Source organism: Fulmarus glacialis, unplaced genomic scaffold, assembly GCF_000690835.1.
Source record: "Fulmarus glacialis isolate BGI_N327 unplaced genomic scaffold, ASM69083v1 scaffold34733, whole genome shotgun sequence".
Classification (NCBI taxonomy): Eukaryota; Metazoa; Chordata; class Aves; order Procellariiformes; family Procellariidae; genus Fulmarus; species Fulmarus glacialis.
Window position 1 is genome coordinate 1 of NW_009202912.1, and position 13,162 is coordinate 13,162.

Below are 13,162 nucleotides of genomic sequence, written 5' to 3' on the forward strand. Positions count from 1 at the left end.
TAGATGATAACAGTCAGGTAAAATGTAGCGGTAGAGTAAAACGTACCAGGCTCCTCGGCCCCAGCTCGCTTGCACTTACTTAAAATTCCTCTCTGTGCAAGTACCAGCAAGTCAGAGGCCGTGCACGTACAGAAAATGGGATTTTAGCTGAAGGCCTAAAACACTGCCTCTTCATTTGCTTAAAAGGTTAAAGAGAGCGTCTATACTAATTAAAAAAAAGAATAGTTCTGTTTCTGGGAGCCTGCTACATACACAAAGTTAGGGGGTTTTATTTAATCATTTTTATAAGTATTTTCTGGGTGAGAGAGTGAAAATACCTATACATTAATCATAGCCCTATCACAGAGCAAACAAGAAAGAAAACTAAATACTAGCAAATTCTTTAGGTGTTCAGTGCATTTCAGTGCTTTGCAAACTGGAACTATCTGAGCCCAGGCTCAGCTCTGATAATACAGGCAGAATCTCAAGAAGCGTCAAATGACAAGACTAGTTCAGCGATAATAAGTAAGAGGAATGCTCTAACAGAAACTCTCTGGAAATAGAAGTCTTCAAAGTGTAGAATCAACCTTCTATGTTTATCTTGCAGCACTAAGCTATATGACTAATAGTGCTGGAAAATGATTTAATTTAGAACAGGCACAATTTATTTAAAACCACGTTTGAGTACTTTTTTTCCAGTACGTTTATGCTGCTTGTAAACTTAAAGTCCCATTATCTTTCCCACGACAAGAAAACCTGTTTTAAATGAACTGTTCTTCTTGCCCCGCAACTACTGTCTCATCTGAAAATTCTGTTAATTATATTTACCAAATAGAGAAATTCAACTGCTAGAAAGTTGGGAGGAAGGGGATACAATAAGTTACAGAATAGTGCAGCTTCTCATATTCCTAGTATTTGGCAGTTTCCTACTTAAGTCATTTCCCTTTTAACCACAAGTTGTGCTTAAAATTTGTTAAGCTTAGTAATGCTTGAGTTTAATCTCTTCTTGCTTCGCTTGTCCAAACATACATTTCTGTAACAGGATTATTTGTGCAGTCTCTGTAATTATTCACACTACATAGTAGTAATATAATTTATTCTGATCAGAACTTTTTTTTTAATAGAATGATCAATGGGGAAGACCTGGTTTTCTGTCATGTTATTTACCCCATTGACAGGTACTTCCTTGAATTTGGAGGGAGGGCAAGAAGCAAACAACTGAAACCTTAAGTGGAGACCAAACATGTGAAATGTGAGTCCCAAAAATATTAAAGGTAAAAGAAGGAACCGAGTCAGAAATTGCTTTGAGTCCTGGTAGGGTTTAATGAGCGTACCTGAAAAAATCCACTGCCTCTAGTCTTAGTGATTTCTTTGACTGGTCTTGTGCTAAACACTCTAAAAAGGGGAAACAGAGGTACAATTAAAAATACATAGCTATAGAGACAACATTTTTACACTTTTTTCATTGTTTTCAACAGTTAACTAGACTAGACTAATATCTGCTGTCATACTTATATATCTTCCTCTTAAGGTGGATATGAATGAAAATGGAGGAGGAACCAGCAAAACTGTACAAGGTGTTTAAAGTTAAGGCATAGGGTAAATGCAACATGGTGAGGCTCTTCAAAAGGAAATCATAGGATGTCACATCCTAGACCCTAAATTAAAAAATGATCCTCTCTTAGTGCTTAAAAGTTACTGAAAGTCATTGAAACCTCATTGCTCATTAAAGGCTTTTGTACCTACTTGCACTTTGAGCTGCTGTCAGTCTAAAGTTTCATCTGAGAAAACCATATTGCTTCAGCAAGTATTGCCTCTTCTATATTGTTGTGTGGTCTTAGTTTGTTCTGTCCGAAAGTCATAAGCCTGTAAGAGCAGGGGATTCCCAATTCTGGGAGTTATTTTGCAGCAGCAACTTACAAGATCATATCTCTTGAATTACCATTAGTTAGAAGGACTATTAGACAATAGAGACGATTAGATTAATATTCTCTTTTGTGTTTACTACTACTACAGATTAGAGAGGAGCATATTCTTTGGCAAATGACATACCAAACATGTCAAGCATTTTTCTTTGCTTCTTTTTGGAAGATGAGAAATAATACTGATCTTAAAACATTTCAAGTGCATTAGTATTTGTCCTTTGGTGGCATCTACTGAACTTAGTCAGGGACCAGGACTATAAACACTTGCTAGCATAGACCTTGTTTGCAAAGGCAGGCCAGAACGCAGATCTGGAACAGTGCAGTGCTTTGCTTGTTAGCTCTTTTATTGCTTCTGTAAACCTTCATTAGCTTCCAGGCAGATGCAACTTCAGTTCCTGTAGTGCCTCAGTTGTAAAAACAACAGACCAAAAGCATAGGGAGGATCCTTTTTTATAGGATATTGTATAGTGTGCTGATTAAAAATCTTGAGACATCTGTTGTCTGTCATGACCTCACCAAATCACAATGGAAAACTGCTTGCTTGGAGAGAGGAAGACTGTTAACATCCAGTGCAAAACTCCTGAAGGTAAAAGCAGTGAGGTAGGAAGGAAAGAACGTTTGACCTTGGATTTGAAAGTGGATATCTAAATTGCCGCACTGCTGCTGCTCAGAAGCCTCTTTCAGTTTCTTGTCATAGCTGCTTTACCCTTCCCTTCTCAAGTTCACTGAAATGAACAGTGTTGTCTCATGCTGACGTTGCTTTTTATCCTGGTACATGTCATTAAAACAGCATAGATGTTCACCTCAAAATAGCAGGTGGCCAGAATTTCAAGGTTTATGTAAGAATCTAGGTGCTATTCTTCTTTCCATAAATACACCACAGTCCTGTGTGGGCTGTCTTACACTTGGCCTACATGTTAAGAGGGACTTTAATGTAACAAGCTGCCAGGCAGGAAGAGGACAGATTTGTGGATCATCTTGTATGGTACTGAGGAAAAGAAGGGTGATACCATGATAACAGAGTCTTCAGAACCCATTTGAACAATGAATTTGTCATTTGCAGAGTGGCTTGCTAACCTAACCCATAGCTTTGGGTTTTAATTTATTTAAAGTGTGCTATGTCGCTAAAAGGACTGTCACCTCTCTACTTTCGTATCTGCTGAATAAGCTAATAGGCATATTAAAGTGGCGCATGGAGTCCTTTGTGTTTAGTTTGTGTAGCAATTGGAACACCCTTAAGAGACCCAAGCAAACAACAGAAAAGTTAGGATAGAACTGCTTATTAGTTCTGAAGAGAATGTAATTGAGTAAGTAATTTGAATTTGCATGAAGAATTTCATCAGTTTAGAGAATATACAATCACGGTTCCAATCTTCATTTTGACGGTAGCTAATACTTGTAAAATTTTGGCTTGCAGTTGAGCTGTTACTGTAAGAAGCTGCTTTTGGGTCTGCATAGGGTCATTTCCACAGAAATTAGCTAAAACATAAATCAAAGTGAAAGATACAAAAGGAGTAGTTGGTGAAAGACAAGCAGGGACCACTTGCTTTGATTTGACTGTCAGTGGCTGGCCAGTCCCTTTCTGTTCACAGTGTATGTGTTTCTTATTTTTTTTGACTTGTTACTGTTGGACTAAAAGTTAAGACAGCCTCTCCTCGAAAATGTAACTGAGGCCTATGGTCTGTGGCCTCAGCTTCTTGGAACTCTCTGGGCATTCGTGTTTCAGTGATGTTCCTGATACTTTCTAGGGCTTATCTTTGGGATTGGTCTCTGTCTAACACAAGTCAAGTTTGAAGACTAACCTCTTCGATACTCTACTCTCCATTCTGGCTCCAAAGACTGCCTCTTCCCATGCAGCAGAATTGATAAAGAATCTCCAGAATCAATATAATTACTGAATTCTGAGTTATCAGCTGTGAAAATAGAGTCTTGTGAATTGCCTTACATCTGCTTCAGAAAGGTATGAATGGCTTCAAAAACACAGAGCAGCTTACAGTTGTAGGAAGATATCATTGTATTAGTTTGGGTGAAGCTTTTCTCCCATCCCCGCCCACCCAGTCCAAAGATCTATGACTTTCTTTACTTTGTGACAGTGTCTTGTCTCTCATGCCCTAGAAGCATGGTCATGTTGATTTTTCAATCTAAAAGTATGAGCTTCTGGCAGTCTTTTGGCAATAAGAAGTCACTTTATGATTAGTGTACACATTGGTGTAATTGGGGGCTTCCCAGAGACTCCCGTATTAGAAATATGTAAAGAAATCATTGGCTAGTGAGGACGAAGCTGTTTATCAGCAGTTAGCATGATATAAATATTAAATAACCATGATAAATAATATCCTTGTACTTCCTATTCCTGTTTGTTTCTAATTTCCTTTCTCAGAGATTACAGCTATCATGTTCCTGTTTCATTTGGATGAACCCAACTGATCATGAGTCTCCCACAGACATGAATACTGTTCTGATATTTTTTTTTTTTTTGGTCATATCAGGGAGTTTCAAGCTGTATTGAGATGCCACTTGCTGTTTAGTTGCCGGTCTCTTTTAACGATGTTTAATTCTGATGCAAGACATTTCCTTTTTGTGTGTCAATCTTAGCCCAGTTGTATTCATCATACACTTGATCGGTGACCTGCTTCTGGTTATGGTGCACTTGTTGGAATGTCTGTTCTGTGTTGGAGTTCAGAGTAGCTTTGTAGAGATCCACCTCTTTGCCAACAGTCAGGTTAGATACTCAATTGGAAATTTTTTTTGAGTGACCAAATATTTTTCCTCTCTTCTAAAGTAGGTTCCAAGTCAGTCCTTCATGAAAGGTCAGAAAAGTGCATTTGGATTCCTATTGACGGGGTGTTCTGGAACAGTAATGATGGAAAAGACAAACAGGCACTGCTGTCCAGAAAATTCAGTATTTTGTGTAACTGAAAACGTTTAAGTATCTCAGTGTTAATTGTTACTATTTAGGGCTTACAGCTTGTTGGGGGAACTGAGAAAAGAGCCACAAAGATTAGTCTATTGCAGTGACTCTTAGCAAACTTTGTCAATTGTGTGTAGGGACTGCTGCAAGTGCAGTGTGGAAAGACTACTGAAAGTTGTTGTAGTGCCTTTAGCATTATACAGTTGTGGTGCATTCCCAGATAAATGCAGTAAGTGTGGTTTTCACTTCAAAGGCTATAGAAAGCTCAAAGAACATAAAACTAGTCCCACAAAGTATTTTCATTACATGGTGTACTTCCAGAAAATTCAAATTATTAAGAAAAAGCTACTGTGTTCTAACTGGAAAAGTATTAGCATGAACATGTGCTCTATTATTACAAATAAAATCAAGCTATACAGGATAATGTAATTTCTGAGAGCTACAACCTACATCCGTAGCCTGCTCTGTTGCATTTCCTTTCTTGTACATCTTAATCTCAAAAAACAAACTGTAGAATAAAATTTTGCTATGTTCTGATCCTAAATCATTTAAAAGAGGAACTTGATTACAGTGTCTTGTCTTACAAAGTGCTTGTGCAGCTATTTGTGCTCCAGCTCATTACACTTCGTTTCTCATTTTAAAATATTTTTAAACTCTCTTCCATTTCTATATGAGCGTTTAGACTTAATGTATTCTCCAGAAATTTAGAAAAATGCTCTCTCCTTTATTGCACCATGGTACATAAATTACACTGGAGTATTGTCACAGCATGTTTTGCTGGAAAAGTGGATCCACCTTTAATATATATAGATCTTACGTGAGGTGCTGATGAATTTCTTAAAAAGTCCAGTAAGTCTTTCTCTCACCAGTATGTCTAGATGATTTATAATGATGCAGCAAGGCAGCTAAGTCTGCAGAGGATACTTGAATCTCTGACCTGTACTTAAAAGAAGCTCCTCAGCTTGGTAAAAAGCCATTTTCTGTTGCTTGACTTACCTGATCTCTGGACTGTTTCGTTATTGTAGAAACTGGTTGCAGATCCCTGAGGAAACAGAGCTCTGAAAAATAAACCAAAAAGATTGGTGAAGGTTTTCCTAGTGCTTATCTAATAATCTGTATAATTTCTACCGAAAGTTTCTAGAAAAACTTGGAACAAATAGAATGAGGAAAACTGCAAGAAGCTAAAAATCTGAAATAAGCAATTAAAAATTGAATTATAAAACATACTGAATAGTTCTTCATATACAGAATGTTAAGATACTGACACTGAATATACTTACTGCATGTAATCATGCCCAGTTTGCTAGTACACAGTGCTGATTTACCTCAGGTGAGCAGAACCCCTGTAATTTTAGGGTTCCTCATTTCAGTATGTCTTTTATGTGTTTTGGATTTACTCTCTTCCATTGAGTCATCTTCTAGAGCGTTAAAATTAAACTTCAGATGAAATTCTAGGAGGCAATTTTTCACCTTGACTACAGTAAACCCAGGTTTTAATCTGGGTCTTCTTTCTTCTTAAGACTTACCCACAGAGTCTTGTTGCCCTCAGAGCCTTGCTGACTGAGTAACCCCATTCCCTACCCTAAGCCTAAGTCATTTGAGAGTTGCTGATGCTGCACCACACTGAAGTGGTGTCAAGAGCCAATCTAAATTCCACTTGTCTTTAGTTTCAGAATGGCTGCGGTTATTGCCTTTCCTGGGTGTGCTGGCCTTGCTTGGTTACCTTGCTGTTCGTCCGTTCCTCCCCAAGAAGAAACAGCAAAAGGATAGCTTGATTAACCTCAAAATCCAGAAGGAAAATCCAAAAGTAGTGAATGAAATAAACATTGAAGATCTGTGCCTCACTAAAGCTTACTGCAGGTGTTGGCGTTCTAAGACGGTAAGACACTTTGTGCTACTGTTCTAAGACAGTAGGATTAGAGATTGAAACTTGCATATTTGTATCAGTGCTTCGGTGGTGAATTGCTACGTACCTGTTGCTTTTCTCTGGAGGTAGAACATGTTCCTGATTTTTGAGAATGGCACAGTTCTTATTTTTCTCCACGGTAAACCTATCTACATGCAGAAAGAAACTGTAGAAACTTTAAGATTAAACACAGTAGGGTTTCTCTAGAAACACTTACAGAGCGACCACCTGTGAGTAGATTAAAACCAAGTAAGCCTTGTTTAATATTTGGACATTGCAACTAATTAGAAGATAACTACTCTATTTTGCAGAAACAATGCTTAGAAAGTTGTTCATATTAAAATGAAAGTAAGGCTGGACCTGTGTTGATGAGGGAGAGCATATCCCCATCTGGTCCAGAGCAGCCAGTACATGACTGGTTTGGATAGTCCGTATCCCCCAAATCAACTAGATGTACATGGGTATTTTTCATCTACCCTCGATTTCTTTTGAATGTCCTGACTGCACTCTGGTTTTGTCCTCTCTGGACTGAATGCTTTCCTGTTCCAACAAAAAAATCTGCCCTGGACCTAAGAAACCCTCTCAACTATTCTCCCTTCAGAATAATCACTTCAGCAAAATATTTTGGTTTTCCTTAAAACAGTACTTTCTGGTTGCAAATGATTAAATCTAAGAGCACTTCTACTAGTTCTACAATAAACCTTAAACCATTTATGGCTGCGAGGGCTGTTTTGCTTGCTGTTCTTTCATGGAAAAGGCTTTGTCCCTAACTTTGTATCTAAGAACAGCAATGTTAGAACCTCACAAACCTAGTTACCCATTAGCAGTGGTTTTCTTCCTTAGTAAAATGTGTCCTGTGTCTGATAGGAGACAGGGAGTTTGATGTTGAAACGGGACATAGTAGGAGGAACTACCAACATTATCAAAGTGCTCTTTGCATAGGAAGAAGTATAAAAATCACCATGGAGTTGCTGTATAGAATTATACTAATCCTTCATGTGTTTTCTTCCAGTTCCCTGTCTGTGATGGCTCCCACAACAAGCACAATGAATTAACAGGAGATAATGTAGGTCCACTAATACTCAAGAAGAAAGAAGTATAGCAGATGCTTAATCCACTAGATCATGACTGATAAAAAGTCTTTTTATACTGTTGTAGTTGCAAGGGACAGGACAGCATTTTATTATGTGATTGGTATGATTTAGTCTGATGATTGCTGTAGATTTCTTTTTGGAATAAACTGCATTTAGACAGTGCTAAATCTGTCACTGTTTTGATACTTTATTCTGAGAAGAGTTATGTCTGCTTTGTAAAACTGTAAAGTAATTATCTCTGTAAATAAGTCGTTTATTTCAACAATAAAATGACTTCCTACAATTAAGCTGTTTTTGTATGAACATGCAATTATAAAACTGTCACTATTTCCAGTGACAGAAGTACACCTTTCTGTTGATTTTGTTCTGCTGAGAAGCCATGTTTTGTTCTGCTTTTCAGGAACAAATTTAAGTGCAGTTAAGTGGGGAAAAAAAGATAATAAATCCGTCCTTTGTGAATATACCTAAGCATATCACTGAGGGCAGGCAGCATAGCGATGTTAAGTTACATTAGGTGAAGGTCTGGCCTGTGCGGTGCCTAATTGGGCAGTTTGTTAGTCTCATGCAAAGCAGCCTGGCTCAGAAAACCCCACACGGCTGGACAGTCTCATGGTGGAGTGCTGCAGTTCCAGACCATATAAACTAAACTATCTAGCAGGTCAGCCACTAACATTACCCCTTTATTTTGGGCCCCTGTGTTGATCGTTCACGAGCTCTTGTAAGGAAACACAAATTCGCTCCTTGCAAGTTCACTTGCACTGTAGCTGCTACTTCTTGTAGCAGGGACTTTCATGGAAGGAATTGGTTAAATGACAGAACCAAGAAGGAAGAGCTGAGCTGTATTCTTGGCTTGTTACCCATTCAGAATGATTATTTGGGCAAGTCAGAACTTTGCTGTGGTACAGCTTAATTTCAGATGCAGGTAAATAATTGCTACTTACCTAACTGTTAGACTTCTAATTAATTCTGCTAAGTACTTTATTCTTCAATGAAAGACTGTACCATCAGTTTAAAAATAAAAATTTCATCCATGCTACAATTTTAGACAATTGTACTAAGGCAGATTTCAACTGTTCATTAACGGCATTTCATTTGACCCATTGTTAGGCAGGTGGGAAGCCCCAGAACGGTGTGCCATTGCCAAAGCTGATCACCACAGTGCTGAAACAGAAAGCAAGTCAGGAAGCAGTTCTCACATAATGGCTCTCACAGCAGCAGTAGAACTAAGGTAGATCATTCCTCCTGCATTTGTAACAGTTGTAGTTCTAGGTACCTAAACCTCTTGCCTTTCAGCAAAAGATGGCAGATTAGGATGTGATTGTATGTTAAATGCCTGCTTTTACAAAGCATGTAATAGAGCCATGGTACAGTCTTTAATGTTTAAATGTTTCATGGTGGTCTTAACCTTGATGAATGAGCAAACCATAAACATTATATTAGGATATAATATTCATAATAGAGGAAAATCCATAATGCTACTAAGTGTCTTATACTCAGTCTTCACTTACAGATGCAGTATATTGAACGCCAAGCCCCAATTCTTGGATTTGGTGAAGAAATTACTATGTGAAATGCAAAAGCCTGTCTTTAGTTGTTGGGGTTTTCTTTTTCCCAAGCTTCAAAACCCACAGCCTATTGTAGCAGGCTGTTATTATATACAAGTCTGCATGCGCTTCCAGCTTTTATCAGGATGCTTTTGCATTCAAATAGTTTTATTTCCTCCTAAGTCTGAGAAGTAAACTACATACATCAAAACCTGTTAGAGTAAGTAATACAGCAAAATTGGTTTTGTTTCTCTCCCAAAGCTCCTCTAGAAGGAGAACAAAAGCGTAAGGTTTAACGTCTTGACTCCATCTCTAGCACAGCTTGATTATGTAATTAATTTTTTCTCCCTGCTTGCTATTAGATGAGATTTGCTGCTAAACTATCAACAAATGTGGCTATGGAACAAATGTGTGGTTTTTGTTTGTTTTTGCTTATGTCTATAGGGGAATGGAACATATTTGTAGTATGGGCCTGCAATAGCAGCACTCAGTCACAGTTCCTTTGTAGAAAGGACATTGTAGTAATTTCTACAAGATAATAAAATGAAAATCAAGCAAGATAAATGACCATTTCCTTGCATTTCAAAATCTGTCAAGGTAATACTGTCTCTTATGGCCACAGAATTTTCTACAGAAAATATCAAAGAATTTACTAATCAGTTCAAATTATCTACCTAAAGTCTATGGGGATAGATAGCTGTAATGGTTTAACCCCAGCTGGCAACTAAGCTCCACCCAGCTGCTTGCTCACTCCCCTCACAGTGGGATGGGGGAGAGAATCAGGAGAGTGAAAGTGAGAAAACTCATGGGTTGAGATAAAGACAGTTTAATAGGGAAAGCAAAAGCCACGCACACAAGCAAAGCAAAACAAGGAACTCATTCACTACTTCCCATCGGCAGGCAGGTGTTCAGCCATCTCCAGGAAAGCAGGGCTCCATCACGCGTAACCGTTACTTGGGAAGACAAATGCCATTGCTCCGAATGTCCCCCCTTCCTTCTTCCCCCAGCTTTATATGCTGAGCATGACATCATATGGTGTGGAGTATCCCTTTGGTCAGTTGGGGTCAGCTGTCCCAGCTGTGTCCCCTCCCAACTTCTTGTGTACCCCCAGCCTACTCGCTGGTGGGGTGGTGTGAGAAGCAGAAAAGGCCTTGGCTCTGTGTAAGCACTGCTCAGCAGTAATGAAAACATCCCTGTGTTATCAACATAGCCCCATACTAGCTACTATGAAGAAAAACTCTACCCCAGCCAAAACCAGCACAATAGCTAAGAACCGAAGTGTCTGCAGAACCCAAGTGTCTGCAGAACCCTGTATCTCACCAGCGATTGAGACAGTTGAACCAATACCTGCTAGGATGTGCTTGGTCATGTCTTGCCACTGGGTGATGTTTCTGACCTAATTGCTCCACACAAGGGGATAAATTTGCCCCTAATGCTAATAAAGACCAGGACTGAGGCAGTAGACCAGGTTTTCACTGTGTTGATGCAAAATCAGGGGAAACTGAACTTGGCATGTCATGACATGCCTTTTCACTCTACAAGAACAGTAATGTTTACCTTTCTTTTGATTATGAATTTGAACAATTGTTATAATAGACTACAAATAAACTTGTAAAACAAATACGTTTAGAGAAAGGTGTCTGACTTGTGGCAACTACTAGACAAAGTAAATGTAAGTGCAGCTGGCACAAAATTTGATCCCTTGCACTCTGTTTATTTAAAAAGCAAAATGCAAAAACTCTATCATTCATTGTTTTGTGGCTGTATTACACAATGAGTGTTTCAGTTAATTTTAGACTTCAGTCTGAATTCCCTAAAATGCTCAGTTTGGCTGAAAAAGAGAGAGAAAGCAGTGATTATAATTACATTATCACTGCACCCCCTGGCCTGTGCGACTCCCTGCTTCCAGATGGCCAATTTCTGTCTTTCCCCATATGCTGCCTGCTGTAACTCTGCCCGCTGCTTGCCGCCAGGAACGTGCTGTGCCGTTAGACCCTTCTGCTGCAGAAGTTCTTGCGAACCTTCTGGAACTGCATGCACATACTGTGCCCAGTATTCTCCCACATTATGTCTGTGATTATGTCTGCGTGACAGCAGGGCTCCTCTGGTTATAGTTTACTGCACATTGTGCTCTAATTTTATTTCCTGCAAATAAGAGACTGGCATGGCATAGATTTTATTGGCTTGAATTTATGCATTATTCATGAATGATTTCATGGCATTTTGTTAAAAGGGAGGTGGTCTTAAATGTCATGACTTCACCCACACCTTCACCCACTGATAAAAAGTGAAATCACATCTCTCAAAGTTAACTGCTATTTAAAATCAGCTGAAATTGTCACAATACTTATTAAGAAAAAAAGCCTCATAGGTTCTTAGCCCAAACATAACATTTCTTTTCATGACAAGATGCAAGTGTTTTGTTTCTTTCTGGAAGGCAAGGAGAGGAGCATTATAAAGCATTAATGCTTTTCATTTTACATCTGCAGGTCTATGTAATAGCTTCAACCTGATTCTTTTTGGAGATTTAATAAAAGCTGGGAGAAAGGAGTCTTGTGAGAAACATCCATATATGGTGGCAAGGCAAGGAAAATGGATTCAATTTCATTTAGATTAGAGAACAAGATGACACTTTTCATTGGTATAGCTATTCAAGCGCTCAGAATGGTGGGAGTGATCTAATGAATAAATTGAGAGTGCACTGAGGTTAAGGGAACATGATAAATCCAATTTATGAGATGCTGTTATGGTGAGCAAGTATTAGAGGCTATCATGAATAAGGGCTGTTTGTCAGAGGTTTACTTGTATACTTAAGGTTGTGTTAAAATTTACAGGGCTATAATCCTTACACATCACACTTTGGTTATTGAACAGACTCCAAATTCGGCGTAGTGATCCCTCCCTGCAGGAAGAGTCTACTTTTTATAAAACTTTATGAAAAAAAAAGAACTATATAAAGCTTCTGTTCCTGTAAGTTTTACTCAAGTAGGATTATTTTATAGACCATCACTGATGAACTGAACACCATATTCCCTCATCTTAACAATTAGATTTACAGACATTACAATTTCCAAACACAATAAGCTCCTATTAAAACTGCCCCTATTTAAGTAACAGAGTGCCTCCGTTAGCCATGCAAAGAAGGCAGAACAGGCACAGAAGTCAATGGCCAACACAATAACCACCAAGCACAGCACCCTAACCATTCATCAGTGTGCAGTCTGAAAGCATCTTCCTTTCTGGTCAGGGGACATGCATGAACTGAACTAAAGATTGTACATTCCCCAAGGAAGCAGAGAGAACAGCAGTGTGTATATTAAGAAAAATGTCAATGTACTTGACAACTGTAAGGGGAAAACTTACCAAAGAATTCCCTGGTATTTTTATCACTGTGCTGAAATTGCAGGCTACAAACCTTAAATATTTATCAGGAAGCTTTCTTTGTGGCTTGGAGAGGAAGGCATATACAAAGGCACACATACTGAGCTATAATTAATCTGTATACAGAGACATGCGTAGACATTCTGCAAATAATACAGTTTGAGATAGTTTTCTTTTAAAAGTATTTTTGTACATTTTTGTGTTGCATGTTAAAAGTGTAAAAGCTAAAATAGAATTGATTCATTCTTACTTACTAATGCCAAAAACATCTAGGCACATCAACTATCGAGTATCCTGTAAAACGAGTGAACTGTAGTATAGAAATCTGCAAGGAGGCATTGTCCACCTTGATTATAGGCACGATCTAACATCCTTACTAAAAAAGTAACAAAATAAAACTTCCAGTTTCTGAGGGATGCTGG

The 13,162-nt window shown here is 38.5% G+C and overlaps 1 protein-coding gene across 1 annotated transcript; it reads left to right on the forward strand.

Moving 5' to 3' along the window:
• Positions 1-2,429: 2,429 nt before the first annotated feature.
• On the forward strand, positions 2,430-8,101 carry CISD2 (CDGSH iron sulfur domain 2). Its single transcript, XM_009574470.1, has 3 exons — positions 2,430-2,490; positions 6,483-6,694; positions 7,734-8,101. Exons 1-3 carry the CDS (start codon positions 2,430-2,432, stop codon positions 7,821-7,823), a joined length of 363 nt encoding a protein of 120 aa, XP_009572765.1. The 3' UTR covers positions 7,824-8,101.
• Positions 8,102-13,162: the final 5,061 nt, after the last annotated feature.

Excerpts from the sequence above, each read along its gene's own strand:
- CISD2 (XM_009574470.1), top strand. The coding sequence starts at position 2,430 with ATGGAAAACTGCTTGCTTGGAGAGAGGAAGACTGTTAACATCCAGTGC. Across the intron at positions 2,491-6,482 it reads CCAGTGCAAAACTCCTGAAG|TTTCAGAATGGCTGCGGTTA; the intron begins GTAAAAGCAGTG and ends ACTTGTCTTTAG. Across the intron at positions 6,695-7,733 it reads GGTGTTGGCGTTCTAAGACG|TTCCCTGTCTGTGATGGCTC; the intron begins GTAAGACACTTT and ends GTTTTCTTCCAG.